Here is a 24,064-nt window from a genome sequence, read left to right on the forward strand (position 1 = left end):
TTGAACCAAGTGAGAACAGGTTTCAGTTTGGGCTGTCAGATCTGTTTTCTGTCCGAACACAAGTTCTATACATCATGCATAATTATAGTATAAAGTAGACGGTTTCACAGAGGTTACAAACAAGCCAGGATTCTCTTATTTGACAATTCAAAACGGTTGCCCATGGTTACCTTTTGCAAGCAGTTAACATTGGAAGCATTAGGTTTCCAAAAGAAGCTATGAGGATGCCATGACACTGGTCATGCTCCGTTACAATAACATTTAAATGTCTCAGCTCCTTGGCAACAAACTGGAGAGCGATGGGACCCCTTGGCTTCTCATTTCTTCTTGGGCTCGTTTGATTTCTTCAGGATCTGACAGAGAAAACGAAATAGATCACTCTCAGGTCATCTAATATGACAGGAAAACATTGCCAGTCACAAAATGCTGGATCCAACTCAGAACTAACAAGGTATCTCAGAGAGCCACAAAGTGAGAAAAGATCATGATCCAAAAAAAAAAAAGGAAAGAAAATAGCAAATAAGTAGAACAAATAAAGGAGGAAGAAATAAATGTATAGCTATGAGGTAGAGAATGGTAAAACTGGCCGATTAAACCAATCTCTTTTAAGAAAAGACTGAAGAGGCAGTTGTCGACCAGGTGGGTGAACATTCTGCTGCACCCAGTTGAAAGCTATCATGGGTATGTTCAGTTAACTTCTGGAAAATGAACTCGAGGTCTTAAGAGTATATACCCATGTTCTCCATTAGCTTTGGCATGAGGAACACCACAATCAACATGAAACCCATCATCAGACCCATGGGACTCTTTAGAAGAGACATTAGGGAAAACGGTTCCCTTTTCTGTGAAAATAAGACGACAGAAAAAGAGAAATGTGAATCCAAAACAAAGTTAATGAATTAATATTATTGCCAACAACAGTAGACAGAGGCTAGCACTAAGTATTTGACTCACATCATAATATTGCTCTTCTCTCAGAGGCTCTAATACCAGCTCAGACAGCGTGTGTCTGTTCTCTGTTAAAGCTGCCTGAACCTTACCAGGGTTTCTAGCACTCAAATCAACCCGTACCTGCACAAATGAACAGACAGAAAGATTATCAGATCAAGCAAATTAAATTAATCTTAAAAAATACCACAAAATTAATCTCACCGGAGAAAAGAAATTCCCTATTGCAGCAACTTCAATCAGATGAGTTCCAGCTGGAACATTATGGCTTTAACAAGGTTAAGCAAAAACCAGTCACAATGATTAGAGCACCATTTTTAAATATATGAAAAAAAACTTCCACTGGATGCAAATTGAAGCCCGAATGAGGGTACAAGCAGGAGGAAATAGGAAAAACAAGGGCATAGATTGTTCACAAATCATTGTACTTGATCAAGATAATTGAATCCAATAAGACCAATGAAAAGCAAAACCTAGGATCATCTTTTATTTTTTGGCAACTACCATCCTTGCCTACCATAAAATTCTTTTCTCCTCTAAGTTATTCTTCTAAAAAAATAAAAGCCTCCAAGTTTTTTTTGAAGTTAGCAAAAAAGATTCATTAAAAAGAACAGAGCGAGATACATGAGAAACATGAATAGTAGACACTAAAAATGAATCCCAAAAGGTAGTCAAGTGAAAAGGTGTCTCTAACAACAAAGAGAGAAAGGCTGTTGTTGGAGACTCCATTCTGTACAAGGGAGCCAACCTCCGAAAAAAAAAAGAGCTTCATTCAAAATTTAATTTAACCACCCCTCATCTATAGAGATCCACTGATGGGCTTTGCCAACATGAGTGAGAAGAAATAACCACTAATCTCAAGTTGTCCAGAATAATTGCAATGGAGATGTAATGAGTTCAGGTAACTTACCTGTTCACAAAAGAACGTGGGGAAGGTTTTTTCAATGATCCCAGCTACAGTGCTGGAGCTTGCATATAAAGTATGCATGTTTCCTTCCTTCCAAATGGACCAGGACATGGCAGTAAAGGAAAGCTGCCAAAAGATCCTCTCATTATTGGGTGCAGGGCAATTGAAGACTTGTTGAATGGCATAAAAAAAGGTTGCAGGAAGGTAACAGCAGACACAAGGCATACATAAATAGGATCCTCAGTATAGAACAAGGCTTGCAAAGCCTGTCGTCAATTCTGTGACCTCTTTGGTTGAGTTGATAAAAGATGTGACCCTTAACAGCACACCGAAGAAAGTGGATGTTTTTGAGAGAACCAGGATTTCCTAGAAAGGATGCAAGGTTTGCTATTGATAAAGGCATAGGAGGATAGAGTGGAAGTACCAGAGAAATTTCATACCAGACAAGTTGTTCTTTTCCATGGCCACAAAGGTAATGAGCCTCGAGGTTAGTCAATAAGTCATTGAAACCTAAAATTTCTTCATCATCTAGATCATAATGGGTTTTAAGATACCAATTGACAAAGTTCAAGCCACAAAATAGATAAGAGCCATTTTCAACAGAGAGCAGAAGGACACAGGTACCATGGCACATTTTTCTTCGAAAGAGGCAAATTTCATTCAAAGCCAACGCATGAGAACAAAATTACAGATTTAAGGAGGGTCCCATTACAATGAGAGATTGGTCTGCTACATGGTGCAAATAATTGAGGAAAAAAGGATAGTGTAACAAGAAAGAAGCACAGTAATAGTACTATCCAGCAGAGAAGAATAAACATGAATTTCAATCTTCACATTAAAAACCAGAGTGCACTCAACAAGAGCAAGTGTTTGTATAGTGCAAATAATTGAGAAAAAAAGGATAATGTTATAAGAAAGAAGCACAGTAATAGCACTATCCAGCAGAGAAGAATAAATATGTGTTTCAATCTTCACATTAAAAACTAGAGTGCCCTCAACAAGTGCAAGTGTTTATAGATTATCAAATACAAGCAATAATAAGAGAAGACCAGTAGTCAAATCACATGTTTATATCCATTAGAAAATGTACAAGACAAGACTTGTAACCAGAGATATTGCATGTAGTATGTGATGCCAAAAGAATAACAAGGACCAACATTTGGGAGATCTCAGAAGCTCATCAAATTGATTTCTTCTTTGAAATCTCATATTGAATAACATGAAAACTGTCATGATTTTTGAATCCTCATCAGTTCTTGGAAAGGTCCAAAACCATTATTTTCTATCTTCAATGAAAACTACAAATGAGAAAGGTCCAACCCAAGTTCTTATACAAGGTTGTGAGCTACACTACTATCCATGTAGCACAATTCATAATGGCCCACTCCCCGTGTGTATTCGCTCTTAGTAGCATGTAAGATAGCATGAAGAAAAAGATCCACCTCAAGAACTCAAGCTTAGAGTGGAAAGAGGCCCAACCAAAGTTCTTATACTAGGTTGTCTCACTGCAGTACTATTTTCAACAATAAGGCATAAAGAGTACATGAGCGTTTATAGATATGATTGGCATGCCTGTATTTGGTTGGCATCTGATACCTTTGGTTAAGGTCAAGGTTCACAGACACCCAAACCAAAGCTAATAATGATCTTCTAAAGGAAGAGAAAGCTTTTGTCCGGATAATAGCATAGCTTAATACTTTTCGCTGCCTTTTTCTTTCTTATTGATAGAGATGCATGTACAACATGTGAAGATCCACTACATGACTGAATCTAATGAAGCCAAACAGGTAAAGATTCCAATTATAGAAAAGGGTTAGTAAATAAGCATAAAGACTCATTTCTCCTGGAAACAAGACACTCTCAATTCATCATGCTCAAAAGCAGAGTATCAAAGTGGAAAAGGATACAAAGAAAAATAACCATCAGGCCTAATAAAAGTAACCCTTTCGCCACCATTAAGTATGATTTTTGTATTTGTTAGTTTCCCAGGAAGACCAAGGCCTTCTGCTCCCACAGCTGCAAAAGCAAGCAGTAAGTTTAAATTATGCAACCATAACTTAAAGTGGGCAAAACAACCAAAAAACATAACTGCTCTCCAAAAAAGAGGAGTTATAGAAACATATGCATCAGCATTAAAAGAAAAGGAAGAAATATAAACATCAGGCACAAGTTTGTTAATGAAATCATAATGTAGTTTAGCAAAACTATCAATTTCCCTCTATCTAGAAAGTTACCTAGACTATTAATATGAAAAGTTTCAAATTGAAAGGTGCAAGGAGGAGGGAACATTGTAGTGAACAAAGTTGTAACGCTCCATCTAGGCCAAGGTAGGGACAGGGTGAGGAAAGAAATCTGAATTGGTTCAGGATGGAGATAGTTTTTCCTGACCTTGAACACAGGCTCTTATTGTCATATTACCCTTGATACAATCTTCTTCTTCTTCTTCTTCTTTATTATTACTATTAATATCTTTCCCTTCATACAAACTAAAAAGTGGCATAGCTTTTCATTTAAAAAATATAAATATATATTCTGAACTTCTAGAAGGGTCTATGAGGAAAAAAAAAAATATCAAAAATGTAATTATGCTTATGCCTTCTCTTCTGAAGAAAAGACCGAATTAAAAAAAAAAAAAAAGATAAACTAACTTAAATAAGGTTTTTTTCAGAAAGAAGGTTGGAATGGGCAATGGGTCAAGACAGCACAGATAGGATTGCGTCTCCAACCCCATCAAATGTTTTTCATGGGGACAGGTTTCATGTTGACTCATGAAGCAAGGTCGGGTTTTCAGAATCCCACCCAAACCCAACCTGATTGCACCCCTAGACAGATGCACGATTACCTAGAACAAAACCAATAACTAATAGGTTCTTATCTCCATGAGGGCATAGAGCTGTTCTGCACATTACTGGCCTTGTAGACTCATCCTCATAATGAGTTTCAGGTAGAGGATGTCAAGACTCGAGCACTACAGTACCCAAGTAGGAATACCATGCAATAGATAAGAAAAGATGGAAAGCATAAATGAAGTTGTCATCTTTATACAATTGAAAAGACTACACTACAATTGTCGCAGTATCCTACATGAATCATCATAATGAATCAGATCAATTAGATATATTTGATGTTTTTAAGAATCAGTTAACTGTATGCTGGAGCCACCCCATTTCAGTTACAAACTTTTGCTGGTGTCACCCAATCAATGTTGTGCTCATGCTCAAAGACATGTGTAATCATACTACTAACTAAATGCTGTGTCAATCTAGATAATTTGAACTGACAGTATCTGTATATCATTTCATCATCTGTCTTGTAACAACAAAATCTAAATTCAAATCCAACTTTCCATGCACATGATGCAAAACAGTAAAACATCTGGCACTTGGAGGAGGCAGGGGGAATGGATATTTCAGTGACTGAGGACCATGAATATGCCTAATTGGAACTGCTTCTGACTCCACTAATAGCATTAATTTAATCTGAGATCACGAAGTCTGACTCCTCCAGTTGGGTAGGCTCCATCTCAATTAAAGCCATGCACAGAGAAAAGGAGAAACACCCTACACCAAAAGGAGAACACTGTTTGCAATAAATGAAGAAGTTCCTGATTTTAAGCATTGTCTCATCCACAGAAACAATCATCTATTCACTTTCAGTAAACACTCTACACCATATCATTAACACCTCAAGTAAGACGAAGCTGTTCTTAAACCTCATCTTTCCTGCCTTTTTTTTATCATGAATCCAACATAATTTGCTACTACAAATAGTCCAACTTTCCGGTAAAACCTCTTGCCTTAGTGAGACTCGATTCTAGGACCTCATATTAGAAACTCCCCGTGTGACCATTGAGCCACAAGCACAATTTCCTAGGGAGATTATTACGTTTTTCTGAATGTTGATTACACAAACATGCTATTCCCCATACCCAGTTAGACTTGAAGCCACAACCTCAAATTAGAAACCCCTCTGCATGGCCATAAACCCAAGGTCCAAATTCATATTTATATTGCTAATTGTAAAAAATTGTTGTGGTTGGAAATTTGTTATTTGTCAAATTTCCCAAAACATGTAACCAATTTCCGGTATCATCTAGACTACGGTTATGGTCCTGCACCTGTGTTCACCTATAGCTATTATGCTGCTTATACTCCATCCTGATTGACCCATTACTATGAACTATGATCCTCACTCATGTATCCTGTGCTCATCTTCAAAATCCTTTATGAACTATTTCAGCCCATCAACCTCCTTTTGCATGTATAAGATATAGATCTCAACAAGTTGAGTGGCATCATACAGGACTCGGCACCTTGAGATGTAAAAGAAATCTTCATGTAACAAAATACCCAGAACATGTAGCAAAGTGGGCTAAATGTAGAACAATCACAAGAGCTCTTATCCTATTAATTATGATATCCACTCCACTAAAATCTCATTTCTATCTCACAAAAACACATAAGAATAAAAAGAATCACCTGTTGCTGATATCTCCTACTAAGTTTGCTTATAACAATAATATATGTCACATAAATACCTGGCTAAAGATTTTCATCTTGCTTTAGTGTATACAATGAAGTCTGCCAGCTCGCACCACCAACAGTGCAACTTGGGTACTTGAGCTTAGACCAAGTAATGTTATCATAGAAAAAATAATTGTGCTAAAAACATCTTCTGCCAAGTCAGCTTGTATCAATGAGATTGTTAAATGGATGCCTTATCAATAGGTTCCATCTTGCCTTTGAGTATACAACAAAATCCTCAGTTAGCTACTTTGAGTGTTTGCACTTCGCCAATACAGCCTACATCACTTAGTAGTGCAAGATGTAGGTTTGACCAACATATTTGGAAACTGAACTTCACCAGCTGATTACAATCGCAGACACTGGTTCCAAAGCAGTTAATTAAAGTGAACTTTTGGTGTAAATGACCAATTCATCATTTTCATGAATCACCTAAATGATATATCTGTCACTTAAATTATGACAAGAAACAACTATTATTAGTACGAACATCATGAATAACCAGATTCAACAACGAAATCCAAGCAACAGCATCAAGTGCCTCTTTCATCTTTAGATGTGAACTGTTATGCGCAAGGTGTTCATTAGAAGACCTTGAACGCGTCATCCTGATCTAGAAGTGACTTCTTACTTTTCATTCCAAGGTAGATCTCATTACGCGCAGAATAGCTGTGTGACTGACTTTTATTTGCTGCTTCAATGACCTAAGCTGGAAGACGTCCGTTTAGCTGTCTATTTTCATGGCACAAGACAAACGCTGGAACAAGTTAAAGTCAAACTTTGCCTTCAGAAACATGCCCAGAAACATGCCCATCATTTTCCCAACACGTTAAACAATTAACCAACTAAACCACCGAAGCACACCATGATACAGTGGATAAATTTGCTAGGGAACAAATGGGATTCATTTACTTGCATGAGAGCAACAAGAAACTAAATAAAAAATATCAAACGAAAGAGAAGAAAACGGCGTACCTTCAACCTTGATCCGACCATTAATAGTGCCACCTTTTCCATTCCTGAAACACCAAAAGAACGTGAACAAAATTTAATCATGTCTCGAAACCCTAATTCGAGAAGAAACGATTAAATCAAAGTCAATTCAAGCGGCATGAACGTAAACACACCCCGAGCAGGTTGCAGTGGCTGATGGAAGAAAACAAAAGCAGTATGGCAGAAACAGCAGTAAGTGTAGAAGCGCCATCCAATTCTCCATCCTCCGCAATAGCTTGAAGAGGTCAAACAATTAAGAGAATAATAGAGAACACCAATACTGTGGCCAGCCCGTCAACCAACCTGTTGTTGCTGCTAACCTAGTTGCCTGCGGATCTAAATTCATGTGTTACTAAAAAACGTTACGATGCATTAGAGGTTGTTGTCCCGCTATTAATGCCTCCTATGCTACATAATCCCTCGGCATGCCCCACAAACATGCCAATGTTAGAAAATCGGTTTGCTTGTGGCCAAACAAAGCTTGATGCTAGATGAATCTGTCAATATCATTTCCCTTGAAATGTTTCCATAACTCATTAAGATCAATATAGAATGGTGTCAAGATTAATAGTTTGACATTTAGCTCGAGCTCGATCAGAGTTTGATGCAATTGCTTTGGTGAAAATACTTGTAGTTTGATCCTTTGAGTGTGTTAGAAGGCAAAAATGGCATACTTATAATTTATCTTATGGTTTAGTCTATTTTTAGTCCCTAGGTTAAAAGGGCAATTATATAATATGTTAATTTTACTTCATTATATAAAGGTTGAGGGGAGGATTAGGGGATCACTTAAAAAATACTAATCACTTTTCACTCTTTTTCGCACTCGAGTTCTTCTCCTCTCTCCCATCACTTCGAACCCTCTTTGTTTTTTGCTTCTCTCACACTCAAAGGTTCGTTAAGGTATTCATAATGGAATCCTATGATTTAAAATGGTATCAGAGTAGAGGTCTTAGGATTACAAAGTTTGTTATGCTCAGTTTACGTAAAGTTGCATAAGACAAATAGGTGATACAAGGTTGGACTAGCTCAAGGTAGATAAGTACCTATTCTAATCCTTTGTTGTCTCTTTCATACTTGGAGTCTAAAATACACTTTGGCTTGGAGTCCGCTAATCAAACTTCCTTGCTATTGAAGTGATGCAATCCATTGTTAGATTCTAGGGTTTACTATGTATAAAACTTAGGTTTAAGGAGAAAAAGGAAGAAGAGAAGAAGGAGATAGGTGAGACTAGGGGACGAGTATGAATAGAAGGTGTTCAAGGTTTAGAGTGATCTCGTGTGTGTGAGCCTCCTCTCCCTCTCTTATTTATATAAGTGGGACAAGGATGCCCGAATACATATGAAAAGAAAACACTTACTCTTTAAACTAATTACAACATATGCAACTCATTCTCATAATTATATAAGATACAACTTATACTTCTTCAATACTCCCCCTCAAGTTGGTGAAAAAATATTAAATATTCCCAGCTTTGAGCATGTATTTGTGAGTGGTCCTATAGCAAAGGCCTTCGTGACGATATCTGCGAGTTGACTCTTGGAAGGTACATATTGCATAGATATAATCGATATGCTTGGTCCTTTCATGCAATACTGAATTGGTTGAAATAAGGATGGTTGCCTGATTATCACACTAAAGTTGCATGGGTTTGGTTGTTTTGAACCTTAGTTCAGTCATGAAGGATCTTAGCCATAATAATTCACTCACTGCAATTGCCATAGTACAACATTCAATTTTAGCACTTGATCTGACCACAACATTTTATTTCTTGCTTCTCCAAGTGACTAAATTTCTCCTAATTGTTGTGCAATAACCAGAAGTGGATTTTCTATCATCAGGGGAACCTACCCAATTTGCATCAGTAAAGCCTTTAATATCAATATGCCCATGACATTGTACAATATTCATTGACCTAGATTTTTCTTTAAATACCAGAGAATTCTTTCCAATGCTACACAATGGGATTGTTGAGGTTGATGCATATATTAATGATAACGTTAACAGAATAATATATATTTGGTTATGTGACTATAAGATAGATCACTTTTCCAACTAAGCATTGGAAGCGGCCAACATCAATATCACTATCAGTTTCAGCATAAAGTTTAACATTAGGTTCCATAGGTGTATCAATTGGTTTATATCCGAGCATCCTAGTTTCCTTCAAGAGATCACGTACATACTTCCTCTGTGATAGGAATATGTCATGCCTGGATTGAAAACCTTCGATACCTAAGAAGTATTTGAGAAGTTTGAGATCTTTTGTTTGTAAATTCATATTCAAGTCCTTCTTGACTTGTTGAATATCGCTTTAATCACTGTTAGTAATAACAATGTCGTCAACATAAACAACCATAAGAATGTTTCCTAGAATAGTATTTTATGTAAATATCGAGTGATCACTTTCATACCTTTTGAAACCAAGTCGGGTAACCAAAGTAGTAAATTTATCGAAACAAACTCGAGGGGATTGCTTCATCCCATAGACTGCCTTGTGTAATCAACATATTGTCTCCACTTCAACCAAATAACCAATTGGTTGACTCATATATATGTCTTTAAAGAGTTCACCATTTAAGAAGGCATTCTTTGTATCTAACAGGTGTAACTCCCACATAAAATTTGCTGCTACGGAGATAAGCACTAAAATTCATTTTGTAACGGGTGAAAAAGTCTCTTCATAATCAACATCATAGGACTATATGTCTATCCTTGAGCCACCAATCATGGTTTGTACTTGGCCCTAGTGCCATATGGATTATACTTGAGGGACAATACCCACTTGCACCCAATTGCCTTTTTATTGTGTGTAAGGGATATCAAAGTTCAAGTAGAATTCTTATACATGGCTTGGATCTCCTCATCCATGGTAGTTTTCCACTTTGGATCGCTTAAAACTTCTTCATAACTGAGTAGATAGAAAAGAAACAAAACTCGGAGATAAGCAATAAGGGGAAACATAATGGGAAATAGGGTGAGAAGTGGATGGAGGTCTAATAGTTGTTGAATGAAGCTATTTACAAAGAGCAATAGGTTTAGTATCATAAGGAAGTCCATAAGAAGGATCATAACATACCTCAAAGATCATCGAAGACTCCACGGAGGAGTGATCAACGGGTGGAGAGAGAATGAGTCTACATGTGGCTCCTCATGAGACTGGAGAAAATGGTCATTAAAATAATTGGTTTGGGCATCCCTTCAGAAGGTAGAAAACCAGGAGGAGAACTAGCTGAAAAATATGGTTGATCTTCAAAGAAGGGCACATCTACTAAAATAAATGTCTTATCTTAGAGTCGATCAATAACACACATATCCCTTTTTTTTTTTAATACCCTAGGAAGATACACATCTACTGCCTGAAGATTGAATTTATTCTAATGGGGACCTAATTTATGAACAAATCCAAAAATTCAATTGATAACTTCGTTTATTATCACGTGGCTTTGCATCAACCTCTACTCCCTCTCCTTTTCTATCCAAAATAGGGACCGCAAAACAATGTTTGTAATCAAACAATGAGAAAAAAGGAACAAAGTGCCCCTCTTCTAGCCCCATGTTTTTTTCTTTCCTCTCAACTCCTGTGGGGGGTCATATTTAATTAAAAAGTTATATTTATACTTTATTGACTCATATGCAAATGCAGTAGTTTTTTTTCTCTTACATCGTAAAATGTTTGTAGGTAACTAGTCAGTAGGTAGAAATAGTTCTTAAACATTATATGTCGCAATTTTCCGTTGCAATGAACATAATGTAACTCTTGGGGCAGGAGAAGCAATGTGAAATTTTTTTCAGCTCAAAACACGACGCAAATACAGGAATAAGAGAATTAAAAAGATCTCAAAGGATATGAAGAGGTCAGGGATAAGATTCACAAGAGTCTGAAGATGACGTAGGACTAATTAAGATGTACAAACTTAATTAGCCTCAGTTCATCGTCCCATTAGTGCAACACGATCTTTCTGAACAGCTTGTCCAAGATTCAGGTCAAAAAGCTCACACCTGATTGGCATTTCCATTTCATAAAAAGGATTTTTTAACACGTAATCTGTATACAGTTCATAAATGTGTTTTAGAAGAGCTCCCATGTGCTGCAAACCAGGCTCACAAACAACAAAGAACTTGGTTCCTACAAATAATACACAAAGAAAGAATGAATTCACAAAAATAAATTATAATCAACTGCAAACTAACAATCAGGGCAAATTGGAAAAATAACAACAACGGATATTCAGATGCAAGGGAATATTTGTGGTAACATTTGTGACTTAAGAGAATATTTGTGAGAACAATCAGCTCAAGTTGTGGGAACATTTTCATCCTACACAACAATCTCTACCAACCCCATCACAAAAGTGAATAGTGCAGTTTAACTGTACCAGAAGATACATCTGCGCCATAACTTCTCAGACCAACCATTCATCTATCTAAATACATAAAAAATTCAAACCTTAAAATGGGATATAAAATCCACCACCACTTACATAGAGAACAAAAGTCAATTACAGAGATTGTCACATAGAGAACACAAGTCAATTACAGAGATTGTCACATAGAGAACACAAGTCAATTACAGAGATTGTCACATAGAGAAAGATGTAAAATCCGTGCAATTGTAAGAAATAAGGTTTTACTCTTTAAGTTTTCAAAGCATACACAGAGCATAAAACATGTTAAATAATAATATGATAAATCATTCTGATTCTAATCGCCCCTAAGTAGCATATATTCATGTCTAGGGACTAGAGACAGTTACCAGTTAATGACTGAAGGCAGTGAAGATCAAAAGTATCAGCCTCAAGAAGTTCTATGCCAGTACAACCAGAAGTGGGAGGCAACTGCTGAGAGATTGCATGCATTGAATGCCACAAGCTAGCCACTCGCAAGCTATCATTCGTGTCCATGCGTCCAGCTGATCCATAATCCTGACATCCAAAATTAAACATAAGGCACCTTTACTCTCTGAATTAGAATCACACAAGCCACTAGTAAAACATTTGATTTACCTTATAGAAAATCAGTCCACCAGATTTGTTGATGATAAACAGACTGTAAATTGCAGCCATTCTGTTGTTTGGAAAAGAAAAAAAATGAATACCAATAAAATGAAACACAAAATATCATATACCTCGCTGAAATTTGGAAGACACGCTCAAACTGAAGGACTCTTTGGATTTGACACCATAAAGAAAGACTTCTCCGAAGAACTCAGAGGCTTGAAAAAGCTCATGCAATTGCAGTGAAAGAAAGATGAAGACATATAAAGAAAAATATTGTTAGGTAGATATCTGCTCAAGTATTAAGAAAGAAGAAATGGACATGATTGGGTGTTGTCAAATCTAGAGAAAGGAGGAAGAGGGGGAGGGGAATAGGTTTATCAAATCTTAATGGCTAAATTTTCAAATTCTAAATTCATTAAAACAGTCAAGTCATGCAATGAAACAAACTAACACAACAAAACACAGTAGATTTATAGTAGCTCACAACTCACAATCATGTTGCTATGTTCACTCCCAAAGTGTTTGCACCTCGGTTGAATCCACTAATCAATAGTCAAACGGCATCTATAACAGCAGACCACAAAAGTCTAATTACAACACATGTCCAACACTTAGGACTTATGTTCATAACCAACTAGATATAGGCACCTAGACCCACAAAGGGAATTTTAATAGTAGCTATTAATCAGCTTATCCAAGTCTCAATTGGTTAACAGCATAGCAAGGGTTATTTACTTTACAGTTAAGCTCAAAGCCCCTAATTCAAGCAGCACATAAAAGTATATTCAATCCTAGGTGATACTACCACAACACTTGGAAGTTCAATTCAATCTCAAACAAATGATCCAAAGTATATGCACGTTGAGATTTGAAATAAGCAGTAAATTTGAAAAGTTGTAGAAAGGACCTAAGAAAAGAGTCTCATGAGATAGATTTACAATCAAAGCAAAACTGAACTTAAATCAATTGATTTCAAAATAAGTTCAATCAAGTTCAGCACAAAAAATACCAAGTACACACTGAATTTTAAAATCACAGACTCGGGTACTTAGCTCTTTCGAGATACCTCCTTGCTTGGGAACTTTGAATTGTTTTGATAGTCACCAAGAACTAGGGATGCAGGGAGAGCTTTGTTTTCATTGCAAAAAACTTGGTGAACAGTGTAGGGCACAAAATCTTTAAGTAATTGCAATCAGACGGTCTAAAAACTAACCATTTGATATTTGTTTCTCCCAAAAAATGACACTTTGTCATTTGGCAAATATCGGCTAAATCAATTGTAAACTCTTCGAAAAAATAATGTAAATTCGTTATTGAACTACTAAACACAACGGTAGATACTTACAAAATTATAGTGACCTATATTGGTTAACTCATATCAGATATGCACCTTCTGCAATTTATGTTCAAGAGAGTCATTCGATCGAATAGGGTCTGGTCAATCAATCTCTATAACTTACTTCTTTCTTATTTCTTCAAGGCGGCCGATTACTAGGCCAAATGGGCACTTACAGTATCTTTTCTCTCTCATGTTGCAAGGTCAGATTTCGTCCGGTCAATTGGTCCTCTTTGTCATTCATTGTATCCTTTTGGCCTATGTCGCTCAGGCTGTTTGATCAAAGAAGTTCAATTGATCAACCTTCTCTGTCGCTTTACCTTCTGTATGCCTTAGTGTGTTGTGCTGATCCGGTTGTCCAAGCAAACTATTATAAACAAAATCTTTTCTCTCCTAACATTTGGTGGTATAACTGGTGGAAGGTTGGCCTTCATTGTTTCTCTAGATAGCTGCTCAGACTTTAGGCGTGCATCATGTGGTCATGCATGGGCTGATTGGACATATGTGCTACCAATTTTCTTTCCAAGACTTTTTTCACCTAAATTGCTCATTTAAATTTCACAGTTAGTTCCTAAACGTTTATTATCTTCAAAATAAACTTTGTGTGGATCTTTAGACCAATAATCTACCTCTTTTTTATGATAACAAAAACTTACTAATTAAAAAAAATATTCCGCTAATGAGTATATAATTGACTCATGAATCTGAAAATTTCCCCAGAGTTTTAACACTTAAGTCCTACATCGATTTTCTATTTTTTTACTTTTTTCAGTTCCTTCTTAGTTTGAATTTTTTAAAACCTTAAATTGGTTTGAGCTGAGATTTTTTGTTGCTCTGTTCTGGGATTTTCTTCCCCTTTTGGCTTCATCAATTTCATAGAATACAGAGTAGTATGACAAAAAAGAGAGATTTGTATTCCATTAAAAAAATTGTATACATGTTTTCAAGTACAAAGCAATCAAGTAATCCAGGGGACAATCATGTATCCTTGGAGATATCCTTAGTAATTTTGTCTATTTTGTTCAGAGTGTCCGCTAGGTACTGTGGATGTGCACGCATGAGAAGGGATTCTAGCACACAAATCTGTTCGTTTTTTTTTTTTTTTTAAAATGAACCATGTTCATATTTAACAAGCTAGGCTTAAACTAATGCGAAACAGCTCATCAAAGACACCACATTTGCTTGATCATGAACTTTGTCATAACTCTAAAGGCTTTATTGGAGATGATACAATGGAAGGTTCATAGACAAAAATTAACCCACTCAACCATTCAACATGCTTAAGCCTTCCATAACATAAACTTCTGTTCGAACATCTGAAGCAACTGATTCCATAACAATTTTGAGGTTCGTTATAAATAAGGGCATCCTAGAAAAAAGTCAATGCCGCTGCACTTACGACAAGCTTAAATGTTGAGATATCCACAGAGCTTCTACTGGTCGGAAAGTGTTTAACACTCCCAAACTTTCACAGTGTAGCAACAGGATCTAAATAACAGAAATGCCTAATGTGAAAACCCTGAGGAAGCACCGAGAAGGGCACATACTATGCAGAAATAGACAGAAAAGACTTTCGCTATCTTCTCAGATCTGAAATCCCACTAAAAAACTGTAAACACTAGACAGTGCGTCACCTGATGTGAGAAAACCACCTGCAAATTAATAGAAGTATGCTAACATCCTAAAGTGTAGCATGCACTACAGCAGAGGAATTGCTTAATCCAAACCAGCATAGGGCCAGAAACCGAATAAAGTAAGAAAAACCATGTTTTTGGTTCTCAATCAGATCAAAGCCAAAAAGAACTAGATAAACAATCAAAAATACCACAGTCAGCAACCTATCATACACTGTAGGGCCAAATTAACCATAAAATAACATAAAAAAAGGAAGAAAAAAAAGCGAAATGTGATAAAACATTGAAAAAAAAAACTGTTTAAAGAGCATACTCTACATGGTCCGTGGAATATCGTGTGCATTAAAATAACGGAGCGGTCAACTGAAACTTCACAGCTCAAAACACGACGCAAATACAGGAATAAGAGAATTAAAAAGATCTCAAAGGATATGAAGAGGTCAGGGATAAGATTCACAAGAGTCTGAAGATGACATAGGACTAATTAAGATGTACAAACTTAATTAGCCTCAGTTCATCGTCCCATTAGTGCAACACGATCTTTCTGAACAGCTTGTCCAAGATTCAGGTCAAAAAGCTCACACCTGATTGGCATTTCCATTTCATAGAAAGGATTTTTTAACACGTAATCTGTATACAGTTCATAAATGTGTTTTAGAAGAGCTCCCATGTGCTGCAAACCAGGCTCACAAACAACAAAGAACTTGGTTCCTACAAATAATACACAAAGAAAGAATGAATTCACAAAAATAAATTATAATCAACTGCAAACTAACAATCAGGGCAAATTGGCATAATAACAACAACGGATATTCAGATGCAAGGGAATATTTGTGGTAACATTTGTGACTTAAGATAACATTTGTGAGAACAATCAGCTCAAGCTGTGGGAACATTTTCACCCAATATTTTCATCCTACACAACAATCTCTACCAACCCCATCACAAAAGTGAATAGTGCAGTTTAACTGTACCAGAAGATACATCTGCGCCATAACTTCTCAGACCAACCATTCATCTATCTAAATACATAAAAAATTCAAACCTTAAAATGGGATATAAAATCCACCACCACTTACATAGAGAACAAAAGTCAATTACAGAGATTGTCACATAGAGAACACAAGTCAATTACAGAGATTGTCACATAGAGAACACAAGTCAATTACAGAGATTGTCACATAGAGAAAGATGTAAAATCTGTGCAATTGTAAGAAATAAGGTTTTACTCTTTAAGTTTTCAAAGCATACACAGAGCATAAAACATGTTAAATAACAATATGATAAATCATTCTGATTCTAATCGCCCCTAAGTAGCATATATTCATGTCTAGGGACTAGAGACAGTTACCAGTTAATGACTGAAAGCAGTGAAGATCAAAAGTATCAGCCTCAAGAAGTTCTATGCCAGTACAACCAGAAGTGGGAGACAACTGCTGAGAGATTGCATGCATTGAATGCCACAAGCTAGCCACTCGCAAGCTATCATTCGTGTCCATGCGTCCAGCTGATCCATAATCCTGACATCCAAAATTAAACATAAGGCACCTTTACTTTCTGAATTAGAATCACACAAGCCACTAGTAAAACATTTGATTTACCTTATAGAAAATCAGTCCACCAGATTTGTTGATGATAAACAGACTGTAAATTGCAGCCATTCTGTTGTTTGGAAAAGAAAAAAAATGAATACCAACAAAATGAAACACAAAATATCATATACCTCGCTGAAATTTGGAAGACACGCTCAAACTGAAGGACTCTTTGGATTTGATACCATAAAGAAAGACTTCTCCGAAGAACTCAGAGGCTTGAAAAAGCTCATACAATTGCAGTGAAAGAAAGATGAAGACATATAAAGAAAAATATTGTTAGGTAGATATCTGCTCAAGTATTAAGAAAGAAGAAATGGACATGATTGGGTGTTGTCAAATCTAGAGAAAGGAGGAAGAGGGGGAGGGGAATAGGTTTATCAAATCTTAATGGCTAAATTTTCAAATTCTAAATTCATTAAAACAGTCAAGTCATGCAATGAAACAAACTAACACAACAAAACACAGTAGATTTATAGTAGCTCACAACTCAAAATCATGTTGCTATGTTCACTCCCAAGGTGTTTGCACCTCAGTTGAATCCACTAATCAATAGTCAAACGGCATCTATAACAGCAGACCACAAAAGTCTAATTACAACACATGTCCAACACTTAGGACTTATGTTCATAACCAACTAGATATAGGCACCTAGACCCACAAAGGGAATTTTAATAGTAGCTATTAATCAGCTTATCCAAGTCTCAATTGGTTAACAGCATAGCAAGGGTTATTTACTTTACAGTTAATCTCAAAGCCCCTAATTCAAGCAGCACATAAAAGTATATTCAATCCTAGGTGATACTACCACAACACTTGGAAGTTCAATTCAATCTCAAACAAATGATCCAAAGTATATGCACGTTGAGATTTGAAATAAGCAGTAAGTTTGAAAAGTTGTAGAAAGGGCCTAAGAAAAGAGTCTCATGAGATAGATTTACAGTCAAAGTAAAACTGAACTTAAATCAATTGATTTCAAAATAAGTTCAATCAAGTTCAGCACAAAAAATACCAAGTACACACTGAATTTTAAAATCACAGACTCGGGTACTTAGCTCTTTCGAGATACCTCCTTGCTTGGGAACTTTGAATTGTTTTGATAGTCACCGAGAACTAGGGATGCAGGGAGAGCTTTGTTTTCATTGCAGAAAACTTGGTGAACAGTGTAGGGCACAAAATCTTTAACTAATCGCAATCAGACGGTCTAAAAACTAACCGTTTGATATTTGTTTCTCCCAAAAAATGACACTTTGTCATTTGGCAAATATCGGCTAAATCAATTGTAAACTCTTCGAAAAAATAATGTAAATTCGTTATTGAACTACTAAACACAACGGTAGATACTTACAAAATTACAGTGACCTATATTGGTTAACTCATATCAGAGATGCACCTCCTGCAATTTATGTTCAAGAGAGTCATTCGATCGAATAGGGTCTGGTCAATCAATCTCTATAACTTACTTCTTTCTTATTTCTTCAAGGCGGCCGATTACTAGGCCAAATGGGCACTTACAGTATCTTTTCTCTCTCATGTTGCAAGGTCAGATTTCGTCCGGTCAATTGGTCCTCTTTGTCATTCATTGTATCCTTTTGGCCTATGTCGCTCAGGCTGTTTGATCAAAGAAGTTCAATTGATCGACCTTCTCTGTCGCTTTACCTTCTGTATGCTTTAGTGTGTTGTGCTGATCCGGTTGTCCAAGCAAACTATTATAAACAAAATCTTTTCTCTCTCCTAACATTTGGTGGTATAACTGGTGGAAGGTTGGCCTTCATTGTTTCTCTAGATAGCTGCTCAGACTTTAGGCGTGCATCATGTGGTCATGCATGGGCTGATTGGACATATGTGCTACCAATTTTCTTTCCAAGACTTTTTTCACCTAAATTGCTCATTTAAATTTCACAGTTAGTTCCTAAACGTTTATTATCTTCAAAATAAACTTTGTGTGGATCTTTAGACCAATAATCTACCTCTTTTTTATGATAAAAAAAACTTACTAATTAAAAAAAATATTCCGCTAATGAGTATACAATTGACTCAAGAATTTGAAAATTTCCCCGGAGTTTTAACCCTTAAGTCCTACATCGATTTTCTATTTTTTTACTTTTTTCAGTTCCTTCTTAGTTTGAATTTTTTAAAACCTTAAATTGGGTTGAGCTGAGATTTTTTGTTGCTCTGTTCTGGGATTTTCTTCCCCTTTTGGCTTCATCAATTTCATAGAATACAAAGTAGTATGACAAAAAAGAGAGATTTGTATTCCATTAAAAAAATTGTATACATGTTTTCAAGTACAAAGCAATCAAGTAATCCAGGGGACAATCATGTATCCTTGGAGATATCATTAGTAATTTTGTCTATTTTGTCCGCTAGGTACTGTGGATGTGCACGCATGAGAAGGGATTCTAGCACACAAATCTGTTCTTTTTTTTTTTTTTTTTGAAAATGAACCATGTTCATATTTAACAAGCTAGGCTTAAACTAATGCGAAACAGCTCATCAAAGACACCACATTTGCTTGATCATGAACTTTGTCATAACTCTAAAGGCTTTATTGGAGATGATACAATGGAAGGTTCATAGACAAAAATTAACCCACTCAACCATTCAACATGCTTAAGCCTTCCATAACATAAACTTCTGTTCGAACATCTGAAGCAACTGATTCCATAACAATTTTGAGGTTCGTTATAAATAAGGGCATCCTAGAAAAAAGTCAATGCTGCTGCACTTACGACAAGCTTAAATGTTGAGATATCCACAGAGCTTCTACTGGTTGGAAAGTGTTTAACACTCCCAAACTTTCACAGTGTAGCAACAGGATCTAAATAACAGAAATGCCTAATGTGAAAACCCTGAGGAAGCACCGAGAAGGGCACATACTATGCAGAAATAGACAGAAAAGACTTCCGCTATCTTCTCAGATCTGAAATCCCACTAAAAAACTGTAAACACTAGACAGTGCATCACCTGATGTGAGAAAACCACCTGCAAATTAATAGAAGTATGCTAACATCCTAAAGTGTAGCATGCACTACAGCAGAGGAATTGCTTAATCCAAACCAGCATAGGGCCAGAAACCGAATAAAGTAAGAAAAACCATGTTTTTGGTTCTCAATCAGATCAAAGCCAAAAGGAACTAGATAAACAATCAAAAATACCACAGTCAGCAACCTATCATACACTGTAGGGCCAAATTAACCATAAAGTAACATAAAAAAAGGAAGAAAAAAAAGCGAAATGTGATAAAACATTGAAAAAAAAAAACTGTTTAAAGAGCATACTCTACATGGTCCGTGGAATATCGTGTGCATTAAAATAACGGATCGGTCAACTGAAACTTCACAGGTTTCCTATAGTAGAAAGGTGATTGGACAAAGAACTTGCAAGAAGTAAATCAAAGCTCCAGGATATAAATGGAAGCCGCATAATCACAACGGAATAGTTGCACAGAGGAAACAAAAAGATCAAATGCATCACAGATATAAGGACTGGATACATCGGAAAAGATGCGATAAAAATTGCCATACAGAGAGGAGAGACCAGTGAGTGAGAGAAGAGATCCCTGGGGAGAGGATAGAGGATGAAAGGAAAGTGTTACCTGAGCAGTCGACGGGAAAGATTATGTAATTCTCCGGACGGCGACGGCTGCTGTGAGATAAAAATCAGAGAGAGGAGAAAGCACAGAAGTTTTCGCGTCTTTCCCGACCGCTTCCAATTAATCACAAACGCACTTCGGCACTCCGCCCACTTAACAGGCCAAAGGCTCACGGCTCACGGCCCACGGCCCACGGGTGTAGGGACGAGCAGTGGCGAAAGGTTCAGGGAAAGTTAAGGGTAAAAATAACTTGAAACCCGTTAGTGCGCATAGAAAGTTAAGGAGAAGTCACTTTCACGCATTTGTTGTACTTCACTTTCTTACCCGTTTCCGTTGACCATTGACCTCCCCGCCTACTCTCTATTGCTTCTCCCTTCCCACCACTTTCTATTGTGCATATTAATACAAAAAAAAAAAAAAATTCATCGCACTTTCTATTGCATACACTAACACAAAAAAATACTTTTACTAGGTAAAATAGATATATATTGTAATTCACTTTCACTTGATAATCTACTTTCAAATTGTACTAACCCCCCTTTCTCCAAGAGGCGTTGTTCGAATTCTACAACAACATAAATTAATTTTCCCATAGAAAAATATAGAAGCTGCCTCAACCAAGATCTTATCTTTAACCACCGTTTTCTTAGGGTTTTTGCCTACAATAATAATGATGGTTGGGCACGAGTCACCCACCGTGTATATAATCCCTCCCAAATGCTCGGAGCACACCGACCCTCCCTGTCTAAAAATTCATTTTTGTTTTTACTAAATTTGTACCTAGTTTTCCATATTAGTATTGTCCACTTCATTTTATCTTTGGGCACTAGGGACGAAGGATTAAATTTCACTATGTTGACCGTAGGTTGACTCCTACGCTTTTGATGATAACAAAACTTGATTGAACTAATAACTTACAAATCTAAAGTATTTTAGATATTTCACCTTCAAAAACATCTCAAGGCCTAAAACGTCAAAGCCAAATTCAAGACATCAAGCACAATGGAAGAACATCTCTTGAAGAAGCACCCACAAGGAAAAAGAGAACAAAAAGACTCGAGTTCAAGCATTATAGACAAACATAAAAACTCAGTTATTTTTTGTAAGAGAGTATTCTAACTCCTACTTCTTAAGTACTTGTGAAATCAGAGCTTTAGGTTATAAATTACATATTTATGATCATTATACACATCACTTAGAAATATGTTAAAGCACTTGGAGAAAAATTCCTAAGCTTTACAAAATCCACATTTTTAAACTGACATTGGAATGATCCGTTAACCTTAGTTGATTGATCGATCATCCAGGACATGGCCAGTTCCTGCTATAACGCATGGTCGATCATCCCACTTGGATTGATCGATCATAGTTGTTCATGCAAGCAAAATTTTGATGAAATGATCTGTCATCCTTCCAGATTGATCGATCAGTCATAACCTTGCTAGTAAGGGACAATATTCTCCTTTTAGTTGTCCAAGCTTCCAACTCTGATGCATAAATTGAAGAAGATGTGTTACTTGTTTAAGAGTATGGAAAGAGAAAATTTGAGAGGAAAGGAAATAATTTGCAAAATGAGGATATCTTTCTCTCCAAAGTAGGCTTTGGAAGAATTTTCAAGAATAAATGTTTTATTTGTGTGGGCATGCCAATAAATGTTCATTAACTTCTCTAATGCATGTTTGGTGGGGGTATTTATAAGTTCCCAGAGCCAAACTAGTTACTTGACCATTTGTAAAAAACTGACATAACATTAATCAATCAATCTAAAGTAATGATTGATCAATCGAGTGTAACAACTATATTTTTAATTTGATTGATCAATATCTTCTCGTTGGGTATGACAACTTAAATTGATCAATAAATATGCTTGGAATGATCCATCAATTAGTTTTCCTACCAATGTCATTCATGTATGATCGATCAATACCATGGCAAACTTCTGTATGATTGATCAGTTTGAAGGATTGAACAATCATGCTTCATAGTTTTTCATTGCCTAGACACGATTGATTAATCCATAGGGAATGATCAATCATACTTTATAAAATATTTTTGCCAAGTTTTGATTGATTAATAATGATTTATATTTTTGGCATGTGTACTTTCTAGTTGATCGATCATTGCATTAACCTAATTATGTAATAGGTCATACTTAATTATTTATTTTAACTAATTATTCAATTAATTATATACACATAAGCTCATATTAGATTAACCTAACTCAATCAATATATAATGTGCATTAAAATGATCATAAAAATATTTATTATACTTTCATTAATTATAACTTAATGAGAAATATAAACTATATTTATATTAAAACTTTATATACTATTTTTTTTTATATTGTCTTATTCATATAAAGTTTATCCTTACTACTATCATTATTTTAAATTTCAAATCAATTAATTTTTATAATCAGATTTTATTTTTAAAATTTCAAGTTTAATTTTTTTTTTTACAATTATACTTACAATTTATAAACTATTTCAATTTTAAAATTTAAATTAATAAATAATTATTAAAAAATATTTCTAGGAATTTATCTCTTCATTTTGCAACCTTGAAGAGTAATATGTATACCACTATATAAAAATTAATTTTAAAAAACTTATTTTTTGAAATAGCCACCCAACCCTTAAGTAGAATTTATTTCTTGAATATATTACAGTTGATTATTAATCACAACAAAGTTCGTGATTATTAGATTAATTTTATTTGAATTTAAATTCAATATTTTTATTTAAATTAAATTTAAAAATATTAAATAACTAATTAATAAAATAAAAAACAATATGATTAATGTAAGTTAAATTAAAAATATAAATATACATATTAAAATGAATTAATAAGTGAATATTGAATTGCCCATTCAAACATATTTAACTTTATTTCAAATTAAATACAAACATTGAAAAATATATTTCATTTACTTGAATTTCATTCACTAAGCCATATATTATTAATAAGTATTAATAATTTTAAAGTTTATTTTTTAACAACTATATTACGTGAAAAAGTAAAACTAAATAATAATAAACTCAAACTAAAATGTGTAAAATTATATTTTATAGTATTTAAAATTAAACACATAATTCAATTAATTTTTTTACAAGATAAATTCCTATTTTATATAAATTATTTTAATTACAAATATTACAAATAAACTTGAAATAAGAAGTTTGAGTTGAATTTAAATTTAACCAAATTAATTTAAATAAGATTAAATTTAGACATAAAAATTATTAAATTATAAAATTGAATAAATTATTTATTTTATTTTATCAGTAAAATTTAACAGTGAATTCAATTCACTAAGCTATATATTTAATAAAGGTGAAAAAATTAAAATGATTATTTTTAAACCTTATTTGTGAAATAATAAATCAAATTAAAGGAAAAATAAATTAGATACACATATATTTTATTGAATTTAAATTAAAATATAAACATCAAAATATTACTTACATTATTCAATTAAATAATCTATTTAACATATTTTTATTTATTTAATAAATAAAAATTAATTAAAAATA

At 35.0% G+C, this 24,064-nt stretch overlaps 3 protein-coding genes across 3 annotated transcripts; all 3 read right to left on the reverse strand.

Moving 5' to 3' along the window:
- On the reverse strand, positions 1-7,729 carry LOC137941063 (ER membrane protein complex subunit 7 homolog). Its single transcript, XM_068786308.1, has 7 exons — positions 7,506-7,729; positions 7,354-7,397; positions 3,763-3,871; positions 1,153-1,216; positions 955-1,071; positions 734-842; positions 1-353 (listed from the first exon to the last, which is right to left on the reverse strand). The coding sequence occupies exons 1-7, from the start codon at positions 7,592-7,594 to the stop codon at positions 271-273; spliced, it is 615 nt and encodes a 204-aa protein (XP_068642409.1). The 5' UTR covers positions 7,595-7,729; the 3' UTR covers positions 1-270.
- A 3,561-nt stretch (positions 7,730-11,290) lies between these two features.
- LOC137942206 (uncharacterized) lies at positions 11,291-12,437 on the reverse strand. Its single transcript, XM_068787909.1, has 3 exons — positions 12,378-12,437; positions 12,128-12,296; positions 11,291-11,500 (listed from the first exon to the last, which is right to left on the reverse strand). The coding sequence occupies exons 1-3, from the start codon at positions 12,435-12,437 to the stop codon at positions 11,304-11,306; spliced, it is 426 nt and encodes a 141-aa protein (XP_068644010.1). The 3' UTR covers positions 11,291-11,303.
- A 3,060-nt stretch (positions 12,438-15,497) lies between these two features.
- LOC137941495 (uncharacterized) lies at positions 15,498-20,633 on the reverse strand. The gene is made up of 4 exons (XM_068786937.1): positions 20,532-20,633; positions 16,943-17,003; positions 16,693-16,861; positions 15,498-16,052 (listed from the first exon to the last, which is right to left on the reverse strand). The coding sequence occupies exons 2-4, from the start codon at positions 17,000-17,002 to the stop codon at positions 15,856-15,858; spliced, it is 426 nt and encodes a 141-aa protein (XP_068643038.1). The 5' UTR covers position 17,003; positions 20,532-20,633; the 3' UTR covers positions 15,498-15,855.
- Between the last annotated feature and the right edge of the window lie 3,431 nt (positions 20,634-24,064).

This window comes from Aristolochia californica, unplaced genomic scaffold, assembly GCF_029961685.1.
Source record: "Aristolochia californica isolate CCGP_79_NKW_82.1479 unplaced genomic scaffold, dmAriCali1.0.hap1 SCAF_9, whole genome shotgun sequence".
Taxonomy (NCBI): Eukaryota; Viridiplantae; Streptophyta; class Magnoliopsida; order Piperales; family Aristolochiaceae; genus Aristolochia; species Aristolochia californica.